At 39.9% G+C, this 22,242-nt stretch overlaps 1 protein-coding gene across 3 annotated transcripts in view; it reads right to left on the bottom strand.

The window, feature by feature from the left end:
- The window catches only part of APPL2 (adaptor protein, phosphotyrosine interacting with PH domain and leucine zipper 2), a 69,035-nt gene that overhangs the window by 2,135 nt on the left and 44,658 nt on the right, over positions 1 to 22,242 (bottom strand). For all 3 annotated transcript variants that reach the window (XM_037847852.1, XM_037847853.1, XM_037847854.1), the window contains 12 exons: positions 20,753 to 20,835; positions 17,110 to 17,268; positions 15,483 to 15,671; positions 14,030 to 14,072; positions 13,882 to 13,938; positions 13,702 to 13,790; positions 8,857 to 9,015; positions 8,652 to 8,704; positions 6,804 to 6,978; positions 1,620 to 1,656; positions 1,268 to 1,408; positions 388 to 435 (listed from right to left, as the gene is read on the bottom strand). In XM_037847852.1, coding sequence (XP_037703780.1) covers positions 388 to 435; positions 1,268 to 1,408; positions 1,620 to 1,656; positions 6,804 to 6,978; positions 8,652 to 8,704; positions 8,857 to 9,015; positions 13,702 to 13,790; positions 13,882 to 13,938; positions 14,030 to 14,072; positions 15,483 to 15,671; positions 17,110 to 17,268; positions 20,753 to 20,835 — 1,233 coding nt within the window. The remainder of the gene's footprint in view (positions 1 to 387; positions 436 to 1,267; positions 1,409 to 1,619; positions 1,657 to 6,803; positions 6,979 to 8,651; positions 8,705 to 8,856; positions 9,016 to 13,701; positions 13,791 to 13,881; positions 13,939 to 14,029; positions 14,073 to 15,482; positions 15,672 to 17,109; positions 17,269 to 20,752; positions 20,836 to 22,242) is intronic.

Here is a 22,242-nt window from a genome sequence, read left to right as displayed (position 1 = left end):
ACAAGAAGATCTCAGAGTCTTATTTCTAAAAAGCATCTAGGTGATGTCTCAGTGCTGCTGGTCCACCGCCACACTGAGGAGGGAACAAGGCCTTACAGCACATGGTAAATAATAATAGTTTGTACAATCGTAATTTGAAAGAAAAGAACACATAGCCAACTAGTATGCAAGCAAGAAGACTGTTAAAATAAAGCAGGAGCTGCAGCAGTGAAATTTATTTAGCTCCACATGTTATCAATGACTGTGGAACCAGCTGGTCAAAGATGTCTGATGGTTAGAATGCTTAAAAAGAAATGCCAAACTTGGCCACAATGCCTGGAAAGCATCATTTTTCTTTTAGAGAGAAATCTTAGTATTTATACAAACCAGAACTAAAATGCACCTTACCTTCTGTACCTCAATAATTTCTTTTCCCAAATTAATAGCATAGCATATCTGCAAAAGACAAGAAAAGTAGTTTTTGGCTAAAGTAGAAAAGGATAAAGGATTTTGGCAGAAAAAAAAAAAAAAAAAGATTATGGGAATACAGTGAGGTCACTGTCTGTGCACATCAGCATAGGAACACAGGACCTGCTGTAGGAGACTTACCTTGTGGGGCTCTACACATTAGTGTCCGACTCTCCTGGTCTCCTGTTGTCAATTTGTGCCATTCAAAACATACACCAGGTGAGTGAAATCCTAAGTTATTCCAGTGTTTAAAATTCTTGATAGGACTCCCCACCCCCTTCTCTCTCAAACCATGTTAGCTCTGCATGTTAATATGGCAAACATTCTTAATGAAAGGACTGATTTATTTTGATTAATTCTGAGTAGCAAATATGGCTACAAAGTTTTTCATTCTAAACAAAAGAAGAGCTTAGATGTACTTCCAGATGTTGTCATCTTCCTTGGTTTGCTCTTTGAGACTATTTTATCTCCACTGTAACTTCCGTTTAATAGAACAAATTTGGGAGGACTGCTCTTAACATTTCCTGATGTCCCTACTAAACCATTATATCTTGCCCTTAAAATTCTTTCTCATGTGCTCTATTTTGGTTGATGGGTCTTTTTCCATGGGGCGTGTGTGTGTGTGTGTGTGTGTGTGTAATTTTAATCCAGTTAGTTTTCTTCAGTGGGATCACCTTCCTAGAAGGTATTATCAGAACTCCTGGATGGGGACATGCAGAATTGTCAACAACATACTCGGGGAAATAGTGGAAAACCCCCTTTAAAATGGACTTGTGTGGACTAAAGTACTGCAGACTCTTAATATGAAAAATAACAAGACCTTTTCGCCTTCTGAGTTGCTTTCAAAAATGTATGTGCTCAAAGTCTCTTCTCCAGTGGATTCAGGAATGCGGACGACAAAGCCAACCAGTCTCTTGTTTTCTTGATGAGCAGCAAACTGTGTGACACTGGTAAGTTCAAACTAGAAAAAGAAACAGAAATAGACTGAATATCAAAACAACAACTGGAATTAACAAACAAGGTATTTCTATATGGGAAAAGTCACCCCAAAAAGTGCAATATTAGTGACAGTAATTTAATTTGGCAAATAATTAAGTGCCTACTATATGTTTAAAGTGGATACAAAGATGAATTATGGAGTAACCACTAATATCATGTATGAGGGTACTTACATTGGCCCTTGTTACTTGAGTCTGAGGATCTATCAACCTGAAATATTAAGAGATTCATTATATCACAAATGTTGGATAAACATACATTCTTAGTCGAGTTTGTAGTTGTTCAGAATGACATCTGACAAACATCCCCCAAATATAAAAATAGAAGGCCTGGTTGAAGGTGAGGTGAGATGGTTCAATGTGACCATCTATAAGGAGCATGTGCCATGGTTCCTGCCTTTGCTGAACCAATGTAAAGCTCAAGGCTTTTCTGTTGGAACATTACAGCAAATACAAGAATTAATTAGTGATATTTTGGTGCTTACCCAAAGAGGCAGCATTATATATAATTCTCAATACTTCTGCTGTAAAATATAGATGGATCATAATCTGTACAAAAAACATTAGTTGACTACTTTGTTTCCCTTAAAGTGCTGGATCAACATTCTAAGTTTAATACTTTTTTTTTATATGGGGTAGGGATGAGAGAAGAGTGAAGGGATTTTGACAGAACTATTTTATAAGTTTGGGTATAGGAGGAGTAACGTTTACCTTCTTAAGAAGATATTCTAGAATAGATTCTTTAACAACATTTTAAGCATCCTCTAATAATTAGGTTGATGTATCTGGGAAAATAAACTTCACTGGAGAATTTATTACCACCTTAGATATATAGATGCAGATAAGATGGTGGCATAGGGAGCTCCAGAACTCAGTTCTCCCACCCAAACAATTATTAAATGGGCATGATGTCTGAAACAGCTATTTTGAAACTCCAGAAGTCAGAAGAACACTGCATAGCATCCAGGGAGTAAGAGGCAGATAAATTATGGTAAAGAACTGTAAATCAGTATCTCTGCTTGTGGGCTACTGGTGCCCATGCCCCATTCTCACAACACGCCACAACAGGGTCCAATCCCTGGCTGGCTTGCTGGTGACAGAAACTGAAAAAAAATCTTCTTGCCCAACATTGGGGATGGGCAAGGCCAATCAATGATCATGGCTTCTGCTATTGTTTCAACCCGCCTCAGGCAAAGGTATCAGAACCCCACCCCGACCAAAGCAGCCAAGCAGCCACCACAGCCAATGTTGCAACCCTCCGCAGAAAGGGGTGGAGATTTAAAGATGCAGTGCTTCCTCAGGCCTGCTGGGGACGCTTAGCAGAAGGGCAGCGTTTGCTGGGCAGACCAGGAAAAGTCAGCTTTGGGGAGCCCTTGGAGAAGCTTTGGGCACCTTTCCTGATCCACTCCCCAGGACACCTTGGGATAGTCTGCACCCCCTTCATGGGCTCTTGCTCCTGTTATGACTGGGAAAGACTGACATGAGAAAGAATTTGTCCTCCAGGCAAAAGCAGTATGAGACAACAAAAGGAATATAAAAAGTATAGAGGTGGACAGTCGGGACAAAGGTCTGCAGCTTGAAATCCCAAGAGGTCTGGCTCCTGGGAAACAGAAGAGATAATCAAACTCCTGTAAATGGGGGAACTCCAAAACAACTAAGAAGTAAGTCCAGGACAAGACACGCCTAGAAAAGGAAAACCCTGCACACTGCTTGCCTTGTGCAGACCTTCCTGATAGGAGGGTTGAAGCTCAAGAAAATCTCTGTCTTATCACCAACAGGTTACAAAACCAAGAAACAGACACCCCAGGGAATAAATCCAAAGTTTATAATTTAAAATATTAAAATGTAGTGTGCAACAAGAGTACAAGAAAAACAAAGAGGAAACGATAGCTCTTCCAAAGGAAGAGGATGAAAATATAGAAACACATCAATGAAGAAGATGAAAATGTGGACACACTGAATAAAGCTTTAAAAAAATGATCTTAAAAATGCCTAAGGAGATGAAGGAGAATACAGAAAAAGTATATCAGGAAAAGAATAAATGAGCAATATGAGAGTCGAAGTGAAGTGGCAAATTTTAAAAAGGAACTGAACAGAACCACTGGACTTGAAGGTCACAATAAGTAAAATGAAAAATGCCCAGGAACAATTCAAGAGCAGGTTGCAGCTGGCAGAAGAAAAAAATCAGTGAACTTGAAGACAAGACACTTGAAATGACTCACGCTGAGGAACAGAAAGAAAAAAGAAATATTTTAAGTGAAAATAGCCTAAGACAGCTATGGGATGCCATCAAATGCACCAATATACATATTATGGGTGCCCCAGAGAAAAAGAAAGAAAGGGGTATAGAATAGTCAAAGAAATAATGACAGAGAACTTCCAAAACTCAGCAAAAGAGGTGAATATACACATCTAAGAAGCCCAGAGAACACCACACAGGATAAACATGAAGAAATATACACCCAGTCATATACTGATCACACTATTGGATGCAAAGAACAAGGAGAGTTCTGGAAGCTACAAGAGAAAAGCAACGTGTTATGTACAAGGAGTCCCAATTAAATTGAGAGCCAATTTCTCATCAGAAACCATAGAAGCAAGAAGGCAGTGTGCTGAAATACTGATTGTGCTGAACAGCACTGAAATGTACAGCTGTAATGATGAAAAGTTTTTCAAAAAAAATCCATGGAACTACACTACACAATCAGTGAACTTTAAGTTATTTATGAAAATGTGCTACCATCATTTGTAATGAATGTTCCACACCAATGTAAAATGTTGATGGTGGGTGGTGTATGGGAATTCTGTATTTCATGCAAGATTGTTTTGTAAACCTGCAACTTATAAAATCTACAGTTGTGTGTGTTTATTGTGGTTAAAAACATATAACAAACTGAAATGGTGGAACTGTAACCCCAAACATTCTTTGAAATTTGCTCTGTACCTACTTGTTAAATTGTACTTTGAAAGTTACCACCTTTCTGTATATATCTCATATTTCACAATAAGGAAAGAACTGGAACTGTGGAACTGTAACCCATAACATTCTTTGAAATTACCTATAAAATCCTTGTTAAACTGTACTTTGAAAGTTATCACTGTTATGTATATATGTTAAATTTCACAAAATATAAAAAAAAAAAACTATATAAAATTTACTAATAGTGTCATTTAGTACAGTCACAGTGTTGTGCAACCATCAGCACTCTCTAGAGTTCCAGAACATTTCCATCACCTCAAAAGGAAATCCCATACCCATTAAACAGTCACTCCCCATTCTCTTCTCTCCACAGCCCCCGGTAACCACTAATCTGCTTTCTGTATCTATGGATTTGCTTATTCTGGACTGTTTCATACAAATGGAATCATACAATATGTGGTCTTTTGTCACTGGCTTCTATGACTTAGAAGAATGTTTTAATGACTCATCTATGTTATAGCATGTATCAGTATTTTAGTTCTTTTGATGACTGAATATTCCATTGTATGGATATAACACATTTTGTTTATCCATTCACCTGCTGATCGACACTTGGGTGACTTCCACCTTCTGGCTATTGTGAACAGTGCTGCTATGAACACTGATATATGAGTTTTTGCTTAATCATCTGTTTTCAATTCTTTTGGTATCTACTCACTAGTGGAAATGCTGCGTCATAAGGTAATTCTATGTTTAACTTACTGAGGAACCACCAAACTTTTATCCACAGTAGCTGCACCATTTACATTCCCAAGAGCAATGGTTCTAATTTCTCTACATACTTGCCAACATTTCTTATGTTCTCTAATGAGGTTTGAAGCAGTAACTGTGATTTTAATTTGTACTTCCCTAATGATTAATGACATTGAACATCTTTTCATGTGCTTGTTGACCATTTGTATGTCTTTCTTAGAGGTCTATTCAAGTCCTTTGCCAATTTTTAAATTACGTTTATCTTGTTGTTGAGTTGTAAGAATTCTTTACATATTTTGGATATTAGCCACTCATGAGGTACTTATTTCCAAATATTTTCTGCTGTTCTATAAGTTGTCTTTTTACTTTTTTGATAATGTCCTTTAATGCACCATAATTTTTCACAGTTCTTTTACATATATTATTTCCTCTGATATTTTTGGTGGAAATTATTCCATGACTATTTGGATTGTAAAAATAATGAGCCAATGCCTGTAAGAAGGCCCAGGACACACTTGGAGAACAGCTTTAAGTTTATAGGGTCTTATTCATCAGAACCTTATTCTCAGGATAAGGTTCATAACAAATGCAAAGGACTGACTTAATGAATTTTGAAGAAACTCAATTCGGTTTTTTGCTGAACTCCTACTTAACTTTTTTGAGCACTCTCCATGTGGCAGTCACAGTTGTGTTTACATATTAACTCATTTATTTCTCATGACAATAGTATGAGTGGTATGGATACAGTTATTTTCATTTTATAGCTGAACAAACCAAAGCACAGAGGTAAAATAACTTCCCCCAAGGTCCTATAGCTAATACATGCAAAAAGGAATAAACATATATTTGGGCTCTAAAGCAGTGCTATCCTATAGAATTGAATGTGAGCCTCACAAATTTTTTCTAGCAGCCATATTTTTTAAAAGTGAAAAGAAACGGTGAAAATTATTTTATTTAATCCAATATATCTAAAATATTACCAGTTTGACATAATTAATATAAAAATTATTGAGATACTTTTTCGGGGGTGAGTGGGGGTAGGTATGACATATTAAAAATCCAGTGTTTATGTTCCACTAACAACACATGTTGATTCAGACCAGCTATGTTTCAACTGCTATATATGACTACAGTATTGGACAGCCCAGCTCTTTATAAAGCTTATACTCTTAACTATGACCTGATAGTCATTTACTGTTATTCATATATATCTTATCTGAAATCCCAAATTGTGTAATTAATGTTGCTTGTCCTCTTTATTTTGACCCTTCCAACAAATAAATTGATCAGATTTTACTTGTGGGTGGTCCAATTACTTTAGGCAGGGTCATGGCCTGTTTTCATTATTGTCAATTTTTATAAACAGTACTCTAAGAAATTAAGAAAACAAAAATCTTCCATTTTCAATTTCTGAGATATAATATTAAATAACTCAAGCGATGACATCTTTTTGAACAAAAATATTCACTCAGCACTGAATTTCTAAAGATATTAAGGGAGCATCCTCTATCCTATGCACCCTTTAAAATCAAATGTAAAAAGGAGAGGGGACAGAAAAAAAAGAGTAGCATCTTCATATAATCCAAGCAAATATTCCAGTATAGACTACTCCAGGTGGGTTAATGTGCCTTTAAAGGGGAATCAGATGAAATTGTATGAAAGTCTGAAAATGAAACTGAATGTACCTCAGAGTTTGACTAGTGACCATCAGATGGGATTCTGTCATGCGGAAGATGTTATGGATGGCCCGAGCAGCCAGTACTTGTCTCATTGCTTCATAAATCACGTCTGTAGTGCTGTCTGTTTTAACTGCCATTGATCCCAAAAACCGAACTATAAACATCTGTTGTAAAAGAGAATCTGGAAAGAGAACATTTTCTGCTCAGGATCACATTTATTTCCTGCCCACTGCTGATTTGCATACCAACAGCCAAAGACCTCAGGTTTTGCTTGCTTCCTATGGGAGGACATTCTACCATAATTTTCAATACTGTGTTTATAAACCCAAACTGCCAAAGCTCTGGATCTTCTGACCACCAACATTTTGTCAATTTGTTTGGAACTACTCATTAGACTAGAAAGGCACCTCTTTTTCCCTGATCTGTAAAATGAGACAGTGGTACAAGATAAACATCCTTCCAGCACTAAAACTCTAGGTGACTGTGTTTAAGTATATATATATATGTACATATCTCGTACCTTTTATCTGAAAGTAAGAAAATTTTCACTGGAGAATAGAAAATCATTATTTTGACTCATTCATAATAAAGTCATCTAAGACAAGAAAATTTATTTGCAGAAAGTTAAAACCTAATCCTGGGTCTCGTTCAGTCAATACACATTATTATAAAGGGCAGTGAAGGTATTTCATAAACTAATAGAGATCTCAAACTAAAAAAAAATTTGCTTGATTCTAATGAGCTGCTAGTATTGACTTCTTGATTCTAATGAGCTGCTAGTATTGACTTCTTGACAACTGAGTTGTCAAACACAACTAGAAGAATCTTTATTTTCAGTGAAGAATGTTTTAAACATTTACATTCTATAAAAACAGTAATTCGCTTACCCATTATTTTAAACTGAGAAGCCCACTTTTTCCTCACTTGCCCTCCCTATTAAGATCCCTCCCCAAAAGATAATTTAAATGTTAAAAAATTCATTAGCAAAATATAACTGATAATACTGTTATAAGGTTTGATCCCATATGAAGACTGTTTATTGTGTGGACTGTTTAAGGATATACTCAATGCTGTTTGTCCTCTAATATATTTTGATGATTTGAAAAGTCAGCTAGATATAACTGGAGAGAGCCAGATTTTTAACATCATAAAACAACTGTTTTTCTTTTTTGGTCAAACTTGGGAATTACAATACTGCCAATTCCTAAGTCCTACATTTAAGCAAGTGGAGCTTCGTTCTAGTGATGTTCTCAGGTTCCAGTTATGACATCTGTATTAAAATGAAGTCTTTCCAGCACTTCTAGTTATAAATCGCCTTGGCAATTCTGCTCTTCTGAATGTAGTAGGTTATGGTCAGCTCTAAAATCGAGTAGGTGTACATTATAATAATACATAACAACAAATCTAAACACAAAATTTGAACTTAAACACCATTTATTCATGTCATCTTCAAATTCAAAAATGAGTTGTTTGTGCTCTTGGTTTTCTAAAATGAAACATAATATTTCATGACTCACCAAGACTGCATTTTAATGTGACCATTTTATCCTCTGAATTTGCTTTTGTAGGAATGTGATACCAGATTTAGAATCTGTCAACATTTCTATGCAGGGGCTAAAAAACAGTTGTGAGTATGGCTAATGGTGAAACAGCTATAGAAAGTCAACTTCCCCTCAATTTACCTGCCTTCACTGACTGTGTCCTGAAGAGTTTTCAGAGAATAACAAATCTGTGGGTCACAATTTCAATTCATATTCCACATCATAGCTCTTTACAACAAGATTTCATTATTATTTGAATAGTCCTGTCATTTTGTATAGGGGAAAGAATAAGAACACCAAACTAGTCACTTACCTTCTGCTTCTGGAAATGTTTCATCCTCGGTTTCACCAAAAGGATTGATACGCCTAGTGGGATAGTCAGAGTCAGTCATGACAGCTTAAGCTGAAATAACTTAACACTTCAATGTAAGTCAGAATGGCAATGGGGATGGGTAAGGACATGAGAGAAGTCAAATTTACGTTCACTTCTCCCAGAGATAACCTCCCTTAGCCCATACCTGCTCCCTCTGTTCTGATCCAGGAATTCTGTAGCAGGAAGTACAATATCAAATTGAATAGGTGTTCCAGGTGCAATCAGTTCAGATTCAGGAATACTGGCAGCTGCTGCTTTGGAGACAACATTATCATTTTCTGTCTCTGAAATTTTCAGGTTCTGGCTAGAATGTAAAATAAGATGAAAAAAAAATCTTATTTTAACAAATCTCTTAACCTAATGCCCTTACAATGAGATGTATAAATTTTAATATTCGTGTGATTTTTATGCATACAAATAAAAAGGATAGGATTTCAACCAATCTCTGAATCTATTCTACAAATAAATCTTCCTTAAACTTCATTTATGTCCTTGTGTCCTTGGTTAAAAGCTTTCAGATATCCCCACTACCTATAGTTAATGTCTGCTGCACAGCATTCTGCATTGATATAGCACTTATTACATTATACAATAATATTCTGTTTTTTATCTTTCTCCTTATGAGAGAGAGGTTTTTTTGAAGGCAGAAGCTATGGCTAAGTCATATTTATTACTTGGCAGATAGTAGGGGCTCACAGGCGTTTGCTGAATAAATAAAATATTTTGACCTGGCATTCTACCACAGCCTAGCTCTAGTTTCCTTTTAGAGCCTCCCTCTCCCTCCTCCACTCCACTAGAGCTACGTTGGTTCCCCAAACACACCATATACCTTTCTTCATTTTTATCTCCATCTCAACTCTGCTGCACACCCAGCACTCTCTCATACTTCAGCCTAGTCTCAACTTCTCTTCTTTCCCTGAACTCCACTGGAATCTCTCAGTAAGTCACAGGGACAGTCTTGTATCTGTGTGTGCTTCCTGAGCTTAGCACCGTACCCACACAGACTAGTACTGAGATCATGGTGCATAAAAAGAGCGAACCATCTGTATAGCAGTCATGTCCCACCATATTTCCTCTCTTGCCATGTCAGAGCACTGTAGTTTTCCACTTTTATCTTTTCCTCACAGCTAGAGTATAAACTCCTTTGAGGGACAAAGAATGTTAAAGTATTTTGATTCTTACTTTGTTTGGCACAAAGAAGGTTCTCAATGTCTTTTTGTTCATATGATGTTTTGCATGTAAGTATTTTCATATTTCTTAAGCATGCCAATAACTGGATATATTGTATGGAACTCCTTATAACAGCAGTTTGATCGTATGACAAATGATCATATTGAATGGAATATGGATAGAAACACAATACTTAGGCTTGTAGACAGTCACTGCAAGAAGAAACCTTAGAGACCATTTAAACTCCATTCTTAACAAAAAGTAAACTGAGACCTCTAGAGAAACTGAGTTAATTTGAAAGGTGCTCAGCCAGGTGAAGAACTAAGGTCTCCTCATGGCTAGTACAGTGTTTTCTCACGAAATCAAACTGCCTCAGCAATCCAAAATGGGAGAATCACATCTGCTATTTGATTCTATAGTCTTTAAGAAAGGGGTATAATTTTATAAGTGGTAAGCACTGGAGGATGGTATGAGCAGAAGCTTTAAAAGGAGCAAGTGAGTCCAAGACTCTGGCTTCTCTGAGGATCTCTGAGGAAGGGGAGATAACACAATCAAGATAGGGTGGGACCAGGATACAGAGGACCTCGATGCCATCAGGTGTGTCTGAACTTGGTACAGGGAACCACTCAGTGCTCTTTGAACAGAGGAATGACATGATGTAAAGCATCTATTATAACTGACGTCTCCTTGAAACTCTTCTTTCTTGATTTCTGCTGGCACCACATTTTACAGGTTTTTCTCTTCCTTTTCCTGATTTTTTTTTTCCACTCTACTCCAGTGCTGGAGTTCTTTAGGATTCTACTATAGGTGTCACTTCTTCTCCCTCTACACACTCTCTCTAGATGATTTCTTCTATTTCCATTTTAGAGCTGATGAGTTCCCTATGCTTATCCAGGCTAGGCATTTTCTTTGCACTCGACTTTTATCACCCATTGACCACTTGACATTTCAATGGGATGTATCACAGGCCTCTCTGCTTAACATGTCCAAACTGAGCTTTTGATTCCCACTACCAACTCTTCTTCATCTCTTTAAACAATCCACTGTCTGTACAGGTGCTCAGCCTAGACTGCAGTCATCCTTTGATCTGCCCCTTTCCTTCTGTTCCACCATCTCACATATCTCAAGCCATACAGGTTTTAGTTATTTCTGCTTATCTATGCTTACAGAGAAGTCCCAAATCTATGACTTTTCACCTCCTCTGCCATGATCCTGGCCTGAACACCATCATCTTCATCTGGACTTCCGCTACACCTTCCTCACTGGATATACTGCTTGCTCAGCTCTAGTGTTTTCTCCATAGCAGCCAGAGTTGACTGTGGAAAATGTAAAGTGGATCATCTCTCTCTCTCATACACACACACACTGTGTTACACACATCCCATGATCTGTCCCTGCCTGCCTCTCCAACCTCATCTTGGGTCATGAGCTCCCTTTGCCTACCACTGCAGATTATACTGGCCTCCTTTCAGTTCAAGTGCACTAAACTCTTTTTTTCCCATTACAGACCCATAATCCTATCTGGAATGCACTACCTCTGGCTGTTTACAAGAGTGGGTACTTCTCATCTTTTCTCTGTTTAAATATTATCTCCACAGATAGGGTGTACATGGCTCCTCTTTATTTTCTCTCATAGCACCCTCAACATGAGCATCATAGCTCTTTTCTCCATTTTAACTATTTGCTTACTTTTTGCCTCTCTTCTCCCACTAGTCCAAGTTTCATGACGGCAGGATCCATGACCTAGCCCAGTGCCCGGCAGGAAGTGGATGCTAAACAAACATTTGTTGAATGGCTGGATAAACAAATGAATATGGGATATGTAATAACTATAGAATGAGGAAAGGGCACACATATTGCTTAAAAGTAAATGGCAGTTTGTTCCCAAGAGCACACTTTCTTTGCTTCTTTCCCTACTGTCATCAAAATATTTTTTTTTTAACACTTGATCCTGAGAGATAGAACCCCTCTCCCTTTGCAGCTCTGGGGTTCTGGCATCCACTTTTGTCACCCTTCCGATCTCTTGGGTTAAGCTGGCTGGCTAGAATCTTTTTTTCAGGGATTCTTCTGTATTCCTTCTGTGGGGTCCTTCCTAAATGTATGATATACTTATTCTAGAATGTAATTCATCTAAATTTAGGGACAAAAATTAGGAATTGAATGATTGTAACCAAATCTGAGCTACAAATTACATCTTTGTAGAAAACCAGTCACATCTTCTGATTAGTAACACCAATTAAACTATATATTAGCTCCCTAGAATGATGGCATATTAGACTTAGATGAGGCCTTGAAGATCATCCAGTTACCCATCTCCTTATTTCCCAATGTTGAGGGAAACAAGGGCTCAGAGAGTTGAGTGACTTATTCAAGAATATACAGCTCTATTCAAGGCAGAGCTAGTACTCAAAACCAGGTCTCCTAACTCCAACTTGGTGTATTCTCCACGGGGACCAACTAACATTCCTGTAGCTTTACAAACAAGAAGATAAACACATTCACCCAGGAGAAGACTAGAAGATTAACCCCCATTGGCTGCATCTTTATTTTCCATTTCCATTTGTATGGTGCATTCCTGGTAATTGCACTTAATAAGCATGCTACTTGTGTAAACTGTTAAATATTTAAATTACAGTACTGAAATGTTTCTCAGACTTGTTGCCTCTTTCCCATTTTTATAACATTTGTTCCAGTTCTCATGTTCTATTTTACAGCTACTACTACCAAAACATCCTATGGGTCTTTTTACCTGCCCCATCCAGTCTATCCTATGTGGTGCTGCAGAGCAGTCTTTCTAAACCTGATTCTGATGATGTCACACCTTTTCTCAAAACCTTCAATTCTTCTTCACTGCCTTTAACTCCCAAGCATGGCACTTCAGTCTGTCACAGTTGGACTCAAATCTATTTTCTGGCCTTATCTTCTCCTATTCCTTCTCATTTACCCAGTGCTAGGTGTGGGATCACTGCTTCCACACTGCATAGCAGTGAGACCTTGGGAAGTTACTTAACCACTCTTAGCTTTCTAATGACTTCTTCTGGAGTCATTAGGTAATATCTGTAAAACACTTAATGGGGTTCTTCCTACTCTGCCACTAAAAGATGAACATCAAATATAGTCATACTTTTAATTACTTTTTATAAGCATGACAAATAATATAGGTCTCTACTATTTAACCAAATGTAAACTCTCTTAAAGACAAAAAGTGAACTATATCCTAAAGCAGTATTCAAACAAGAAAAGCTGTACGCATGAAAATGATCACTGTAGTGCAGATGATAATAGCAAACAAAGGAAGGAAAGATAACCCAAATAATCAGTAGGCTGATAATAATAAAAGATGGAATAGTGTGTAGTTATTAAAAGCAACAAGTATAAAAAATGTATAAATATATGAAAATACAATATAAGTACATATATGAAAAAATCAGTATGTACAGATAATGCCTGGGCAGTAATAGACACATAAAAGGTGATTTTGTTCCTTCTTTAAAAAAATTTTTTTGTTACATAACTTTGTTGACGTTGATACAAAATCCAGAGTAGCAGGATCCCCAATATAAGTTCTGTTTGCTCAGAGTGCAGCAGCACGGTCCAGTGGAAAGGACACAGATGCTGAATCTGACAGGTTTGCACCCTGGCTCTTCCACTCTTCTGTGGTGTGAACATGGGCAAAAAGCCTTCCCTAGTCATGATTACTGGTTCTGTACAACAGGGCTCAACAAAACCTCTGGGAAGGTTTGTGAGGATTCAGTAAGCCAAATACCTAATATACAGTTGGGGCAACACAAAAGCTAGTTTACCTTAGTCCTTTAGTTACCTGGGGCACACGCTTTCTTGTTTTTTTCCAAAACTTGTGATAGGAGTCACTGCTTCAAGAGCCGTCTGATTCAACTTGATTGCAACTGCCTAAAAGTCACAGAAGGACACACTTAGTCCCAGGAGGTGGACACTTACCTTTCATATCAAGAAAAGGGCTGAGATGCAGGCTGTTAATTACCTCTGGGTTGTCAGTCAGGTAGATCTGTCTGGAGATGTTGTTTATTGCACATATCCACTATAGAGGACATTAAAAAAAAAAAAAAATACACTGAATCCCCAAGTCACTCACTATACTAGGAAAGAAGTGAAACAAACAGAATCTTTACCTCTTCATTTTCCTTTCTGCTCTCTGCCTGGAGGATTATTCCCCTGAAATAAAATACATTTAAGTAAGTAATCTTATTTAAATGACTGAGGATTCTTCTACATAAACTGAACTCAGCTGGGGTATGGAAGGGAAGGCCAGAAGGGCAGAATAATAGGAAGGAAAGAAAATGGAGCTCCAGCCTTGGCTCTGCCACTAATTCACTATATGATCTTGGATGAACACTTCCTTTCACTGGGCATCAGCTTTCTCATCTATAAACTGAGGAGGTTGGACTCTTGAGATTTTCTAGCCCTAGTCTATGATTCTATAGTGAGGATCAATCTTGTTGACCCACTCTTAGATTATTCAGGGCAACCAGGACTCCAGCCACACCAGGACCTGACAGCTGCTCCACTCCTTTTCAGGAAGTGAAGAATCTACACATGGAAGGCCAGGAACTATGATATAAATATACTGCCTTACCTTTGTGATGGCCTTCCTCATACCATCTAAAGGAGGTAGGGAACATAGATCTTATCCCTGTTTTGTATCTGAGGAAACGGAGGCCCAGGGGAGTTGAGTAACTGCATGGGACCATGACTAGAATACAGGCATCTTCATTCCTAGGTCACTTCTCATCAACGAGGGAGGAAGAATAATGTCTGAAACTGCTCTGCCAATCTGGGAGACATTCACGACCATCCCAAAACTGCTTCCCCACCTTACCCCAAACACTCTATTGATCAAATAAAATCTTACTAAGTACCTGAATACAGAAAGCATATACAAGTAGAACAATTCTGACTGGAGAACAGGGCCACTCTACCTCCAAGCTGGGAAATCCTGAAGAAATTCCATGGGACTCTGAACTCTTTGGAGCTCAGTTTGAAAACCACTGCTCTAGGTAAGAGGGGATCCACTGTGAGTAACTTCAAGGTTGCCATTTTTTAATGCATGACCTCTTCAGGACCTCTTAAGTGCAAGGGGGTACGTGGGAACAGCATGGGAACAAATGAGACTGCTGCACCTGAAGGAACTGCCCACATCTTCTGTTTCAGCTGGAAAAATTGGCTCCTCAGGCAGGTTATCCTTATGTATTATCCTCATCCTGGCCCCATAATACAAATACAAATGCTTGTTTAGGAAAAGGATAGGAGTTGCCAGAGCCTTTCTCTCTCTGGGAATCTATGCTGACAACTATTTTTATCACTTTCTTACACACACAGGTCATGTCTTCTCCAAAGCCACAGACAAATCCTCACTGGGGCTCCTTAACAAGGCAGGTTGACTCCCATATGGGTCACACATGCTTGCTTAAAGAGAACGTAAAGCCATCCTCCTGAAAGGTCAATAATACCCGAAACGGGCCTCTCCCATGAAGGGCTGGCACGCAGGAATGAGCTAAGGAAGCCCTTGGCGGGGGTGGAGTTACCACACTTGATCTCCTCCCAAATAAAACCCGTGAGACATACGATTTTCCATTTGGAGTGGTGATCTGGAAGCAGTATCGTCGGTCTTCACAATCCACCGCCATCACTGAGCAGTTGTCCAGATCCTGGATCAAACCTCCTGCTACTGCTCCCCTGGGCTGACACATGAGATTTCCGCCTTGGGTGAAGAAGTAAAGTCTCTCCCAGGTTGTGGTGACCAGTCCTGTTTTACTGTAAGCATTGTTTTGGAAAAACCCATTAGTACCAGGAAGCAAGAGAGGTACCTCAAAGTCTTGCTGCCTCCTTGTGGGTAATAGCATTTTAGAAATATGAGTTTCTTTTATTAAAGGAAAACTTCTTTGAAAATAATTCAAGGGAAGAGTAGCAGAAGTGGTACAATTTTGCTAGAGGGATCTAGGAGACTGCAGGCTCTGCTCATATGGGAGACACCAGTCCCAGCGCCAACTCCAGATCTATGGGCAGGCTATGCCTACTGCTATTGCAGCCACACTCACTTCTAAACCCAATTATCTGCAACTAGAATCAGTCCATCCCCTTTAGGAGGAAATGAAAAGCTAAATCTAGGTAGAGACGTAAGGGTTGCCTCGGCCCACAGCATACACCCAGAATCCTGGAGGCCCACACAAGACTGGGTTTTGCTGCAGCGGGAGGTTATTCCTATTTTGTGGGCTGCTTATAGGAGGAAAACCCAGTTCCTGGCAAATAACACCAGAAACTTTCTATCCTCACAGAACAAAAGGGGAACACTGAACATGCATTCTCAACAAGTTTATAGACCTCTTAGGGGCTCCACCCTAGCAAGAAAACAGCTGGCAATTCCTCTTCATATATCCTGCACTGGGGAGATATCAAATACACTTACTTGATTCAATATTTACTAAGTAGCAATTATGTGCAAAAAGCACTGGGCTTCCTGCCCCAACAGTTACAACAATATCCAAAATATAGCAAGAGCTATGATGCGAGTGCTCACAACCTGCTGGGAATTAACTTATTTAATCCTTGTAACAACTTTATGAGATAGGTGCAATTATTACCTCCATTTTACAGATAAAGAAATCAAGGCCTAGCCTAGCCAGGGTGTCTGATACCAAAGTCAGTGCTCTTTATCACCACACCATGACACTTCTGTCTGCTCTGAAAAGCAATTACATATCACTCCTTTAATTCAAAATGGGCATTTCAAAACATGAGTGTTAAATATGTGAGCCAATCTATATGACTAAATGAATCTAAAAGCTTTCTAGTGCTCAGACTCGTGCTTCAGAGGGAGGTCTCTAGTGCACTGCTCACACCTGGACCAGCTGGCATGGGGGCAGGGGACAGGGGTATAGTGACACTCAGTGTCCAGGATAACAACAGTTAAGAGTGGTCTATTTACAAATGGCCATGACGACCAGGGACAGGGGTGGCCTGAAGTGCCCTGGAGTCCATGGCATGGGGTATTTACTCACATACTCCACCTCTTAGTGCAGTTTGGGATCTGGGTCCCAAGGCTTCCTATGCCTGGGGGGAGAATGGTGTGGTAGAGTTCTTCCCCATCTCATCCAACCCCTCCTTCAGGCTTTAATGGGCACTTAAGAGATTGTTTTTTAGCCACCAGTTAGGAAAAAGAGACTCCAGAAGAAACAGGTAATGCCATTCTCACTTTCTAAGATTAAGGTAACCAGCCTTCTGGATAAGGTTCCTGTTGATCTGCGGTGCAGCCACATCAAAGTCTGGAGTGTAAACCGATTCATCAACAGAAAGGAATTCTTGCTGGGAAACCTGCATCTTTTCCACTTCGGCTTCCATTTCCACCTGAATGCTTAAGACAGAAGGTGTTAGGTCAGTCACTCATCCCTGGCAAACCCAGCACTGCTGCTCTGCTTATAAATGGAGCTACCAGCCTCCTACATGGCCACAACTCTCCACCATTGAACTTTGGCTCCAAAGGCTGCAGATTACAGGGACTCATGCTGTTGTTTTAAAATAGACCATAAAGAATACCACTGGGCTATGCCTGAACCCAGCTAAATAATTTCTTTGCGAAGTGGTAGCCATGCTCAGAACTGTTAATACAAATTTTAGGTAAAAGCTCTGATGGGCCCATCCTCTGAGACCACATGTGCAGGCAGCTTGTGAGAGGGCTATAAAGGAGAGAATGAAACAGCAGTCATCACTGCCCACCTCTTGGTTTAGGCAGAGGTGTTGGAGATAGCCACGGGAGGTAGGAAAATGACCAGGAAGTGGTACTGAGGTGCAACAAAGCCAAGGGCAATGCTTTGCCTTTTAGAATAACGAAAAAACTGCCCCAAGATTGCTCGGGCTGCCTGCTCCAGGGCTGCCCATAGTACTGCACAAGGGGTCGAGGGCTTGGCAGGCCTAGATTTAGGCTCTGGTACATTAGTCCCTGGATTTCATGTGAATGTGTGCTGAGGTGTGGAAAACGTGGAAGCTTTAGCTTGAAATAAGCAATTGCCCTTTTCCCCAAAGGTGAGGTCTCAATAGGATACCCCACCCAGTGGTGACAGTCTTGGTTATGAAATCCTGAATGCAATATGGCCACTCTAACTGTGAAAGTAAACTTTAGAGGGGATGTTCCACTTCTGCACTGAAAAGGTAGCAAGACAGAATTCCAAATATTAAGTTCAGAAGGAATCTTGAGGGCCAGCTAGTCCAGTGTTTCCAAAGATTTACTCTCAAAAGGGTTCTGCAGTTAAGAGTCTGGGGTTGTACATTCTATAATTTCCTCTTGGAGCTTCACAATGTGTGCTGACTGTATCTTGTTTAATCCAGCTCAATGCAAGCAATCAAAGTTAATGTTGGCTTCTCTGACATTTGAGTGGGATGACTGGGGATTACCACTGGTGACCTTAGGATAGGCAGGCTGGAAAACAAATCTCATTAGTTTAACCTGCTTATCATTGCTAAAGCCCAGAAAATTAAATGAGAATAAAAACTGAGCAGTACAGGAGGTGGAAGGAGGAAGCCAAAGGCAGGCAAAACCACTTAGGTTCTTAGCCTTTTGTGGGCGACAAACTTCTTTGATGAAAATCTGATAAAAGATAATAATCTCCCCAGAAAAACACTCATGTATATCAAGATGACATTTTGAATACAATTTTAGGGAGTTTATAGTAACTGTCCCACCTGACCCTCCTCCACCCCACAGAGACCCCAAGTTCAAAAACTCTGAACTAATCCCAAAGCTCCCAGGAAGTAAGCAACAGGACAGAGAAGTGTCTGCTTTCAACTGGTTGTCTTGTAAGATTAAATAATTTTAAAAAGCATGTTTCATTTAATTTAAAAAAGCAAACAAGCAAAACAAAACAAAACAGGAGGGCACAAGAATCTAAGAAATGTAGAAGAAAGAAATCCAAGAAGGTGGAAATGTATCTCTGTGATGTGATGGACCACAGCTCTATGGAGCGGTCTGAAACAATGCCATCCTGTTTGGATTAGGGCTGGTTTTGTACTCTCTCATACTTTGAGTACAGGAGAGTGTCTGGGGCACCCATCTCACAGGGAAAGGACTTCAAAGCCATGGTACCACCTCTGGATGCTGTACCGCAGCCTCTCTCGGCAGGCTGATAATGCACGTAATGTGGCAGCCAAACCATGTCCCAGTTTGGAGAAGCATGGCAGTATTTATGTACTCACCAGAATAAAACTTAAGTGATAGGAAAATTAGAATTCCTAAACTGAATGCCCCCTATTGGAACCAGAAAGTTAAACTGCTTCAAGGTTCAGTTTGAGAACTTTGCCTATGGTCTGTTACCCTTGTAACTAAATATGCCTTTGTCAAGTGGCTGAGGGGTGACTGACTCAGAACTAACCCTGGCGCATGGGGTGAGGGCCATGTAGCCAGTGTGTAGGCTCTGCCTCTACCGCTTGGGTCAGGTCCTGTCAGGATGGCTGGTCCAGCCCTGTGATGGCCTAACAGTGGCTCATGGAGATGCTGATGAGGAGGGAAGACACAGGCCCTAGGATCTGCAGAGTGCACTCCGGCACCCCAGAAACATGGGGACAAAGGTCCCACCATATATCAATTAAAAAAACTAGTACAGGAAAAATATCTGAGTCTTGGATGGTTCTCCATAAACACTGAGAGAAATACTGCTAGAAAGGGACAACTTACTGACTCTTATCTTACTTTCTCCTAACATTCCTGGGGGCTAAACAACCAAACTAAAAGGCAGGAAACTGAAATCAGGTTTCAAAAATAGCTTCTAACATAATCATAAATCTAACCTGGTCCCAGCTATCAAGAAAAAAAACAGCCCAGCGACTTTCAGGAAGGATTATGTGATTTCACAAACTATACCTCTCCCCTCATGTTTGTATGAACGCTGAACACTAGTTTTTCTTAGGATTTAGTCTTTATTTTCAGAACATTTTAGGTAGACTTCTGCCTAGATAAATCCCACAGCTTGCCCTTCATAAGGTATTTTAAAATGCAACATACCTGAGAACACAGGCACTTTCTCTTCATTTTTTTTCTGCATGAAATCAAATTCTATACTCCTACTTCCATGCTTTATTTACAAGTATGTATACAGAGAGACACATTTCTGTACTCCAGAAATCATGAGCAGTACCCAAGTAATCAGGTGTCCGAGCTCTTAATGAACTCAGCTTGATGCTGCAGGTACCTGCAATTCTCCACACACTCCCATGTGGAAGCTGACAGGAGGCCAGGGGGTGAGAGAAGCCACAGCATCCGCCGAGTATGGAGACGACCGTCTGAAGCCAGTAATATATTTTTTCAAATACAAGTATTTACAAGGCCAAACTGCAGTTTGTTAAATTAATGTAAAAAAAAGGCCTAAAGCCTCACTTTTCTGTTATAAATTAATGTGACAGTTTCTTGGAAGGTATAGCACTTCTGGCTGCTATTTCCATTAGCTTTCAGAGAAAAAAAAGCAAAGCGCTCTTCTAAACCCATGGCAAAAACTTGGACTCAAATGCTTGTAACATGTGAAACTTGAATATTAACAAGAGGAGACTCTAACAATACAAATGTGAACTTAGTGGGGGAAATAGCCCTGCTGACATTTTAACCTTAATTTAGTCTTTTAATGTAATGGATAGGACTCTGGGCTCTGCACAGGTCAGGAGCTGCTGAACGGTGTACTAAAAATAGTCACAAACAGCAGTGGCTTAGGTGAGGATGCTGCTTCTCAGAGTTCATGGAGTGCACAGGGGCTCGCTGGGACCCTCTGCAGCCCGCACCCTCCCTGCCTCCCAGAGAGGCTGGTTTAGTAGGACAGCAAAAGACACAGAAGATCCAAACCAGAGTACAGCCTTACCTTTGAACCATGTCGCCAACAGAGGACAAAAACTGGTCCATATTTTTGGAAAACATCTCTGCTCCCTTCTTAAAAAAGTTAATCTGAAAGATATAATTATGATATTCTGAAAATCATCTAGGAAAAGGTGCCCAATGAATCCCTCACATGTGAGGCTGAAGGCATGAGGTGGCTGACACTGGCTGACTGGCTTCTCCCCACCCACTGCACTGTCGCACCTCGACCAGAGCCTCCACCTTACCAGCTGACAGCTGCTCCGGACATCCCCGGTGTGTTTGTAAAACAGGGACATCGATACCCAGCTATCTTGCTGAATGGCTATAAACATCAGGAACAGAGTAAGTGGATGGTACATAATAAGTTCTTCAGTTAATTATTATAGCAGATAATTGTTTTTGATATTATTTTCATCAGCTTTTTACTTGTGTGAATTTCAGATGGTAAGTTTCTTGAGGGCAAGGATTAGGTCTTATTCAACTTTTTATCTCCAGGAGCTAAATCAGTGTACGACAAACAACAGACTTAGGCATGGCCTCAAAAAGAAACTCTCAAAAAGAGAAATGAGGTTCTTGAAGAAATAGCTGACCATCCAGCTGGGCCATTTGCCAACCACATGCACCCCTGAACACAGGCTGGAAGGATGGTGATGTGGCCGATACTGCAGAAGAAATCTGGATTAGTTAAAGGCCCTTAAAAGCCTCTTCTAACCCTGACAGCAAATATGTAAGGAACACAGCAGGGCCCTGGTACTATGTGGGTGCTCAGGACAGGCGAGGTCCCTCCTGATCTCCAACATTCTGTGATCCTTTACGTGTCCAGGGGAGGAGCATGGCACCTAGGAGCCCTGAGAATTATACAATTTGAAAACAAACAGCAGCTACTAACTTTTTGGGCACTAACAGAAGGAATCCCTTATTTCCTGTGACTCCTACATATTTACTTCTTACAAAGTGTGGGTTCCCTGACAGACCTTGGAGGGCAGGGGTACAAGAGAAAGAGGAAGAAGGATATTTCTGTTCATTACTGACATCTGCAACCATTCCATCCTCAAAAGCTCACGTTTCTATTTCTTCTTGTGGTCATCACTTTAAAAAAATCTAAATATTGGGCCTGAACTAACTGCTCCATGTTACATGCCTGATTGTTCAGAGGTGACAATAAATCTAAGTCATAAAAAGAGAAAACACTCAGCTTGGACATGAATATTCTCTTGCATGAAACCCCAGCTCATTGACTGACTTGGAAGTCAACCTTGCCCTGGGTTGTGGGTGCAGAAATCTACCGCACTCCGAGGAACTCAGTAGGTGACATCCTTCCTTCTGTTCCCCTGGGGAAGCTATATACCAGCGTCCTCAGTTTTCACAGTATAAAAACACTTGATGATTCTAATTACCCTAATGCAAGGTAATACATGCAAGGAGATGTTATGGCCTCATGATCTTTGACTCATACAGAGTTGACATTGTAAATGCTGTTTTGAATCCCAGAAA

The sequence above is a fragment of the Choloepus didactylus genome, chromosome 8, assembly GCF_015220235.1.
Source record: "Choloepus didactylus isolate mChoDid1 chromosome 8, mChoDid1.pri, whole genome shotgun sequence".
In the NCBI taxonomy this organism is placed as follows: domain Eukaryota; kingdom Metazoa; phylum Chordata; class Mammalia; order Pilosa; family Megalonychidae; genus Choloepus; species Choloepus didactylus.
This window is presented reverse-complemented; position numbering and strand designations above follow the sequence as displayed.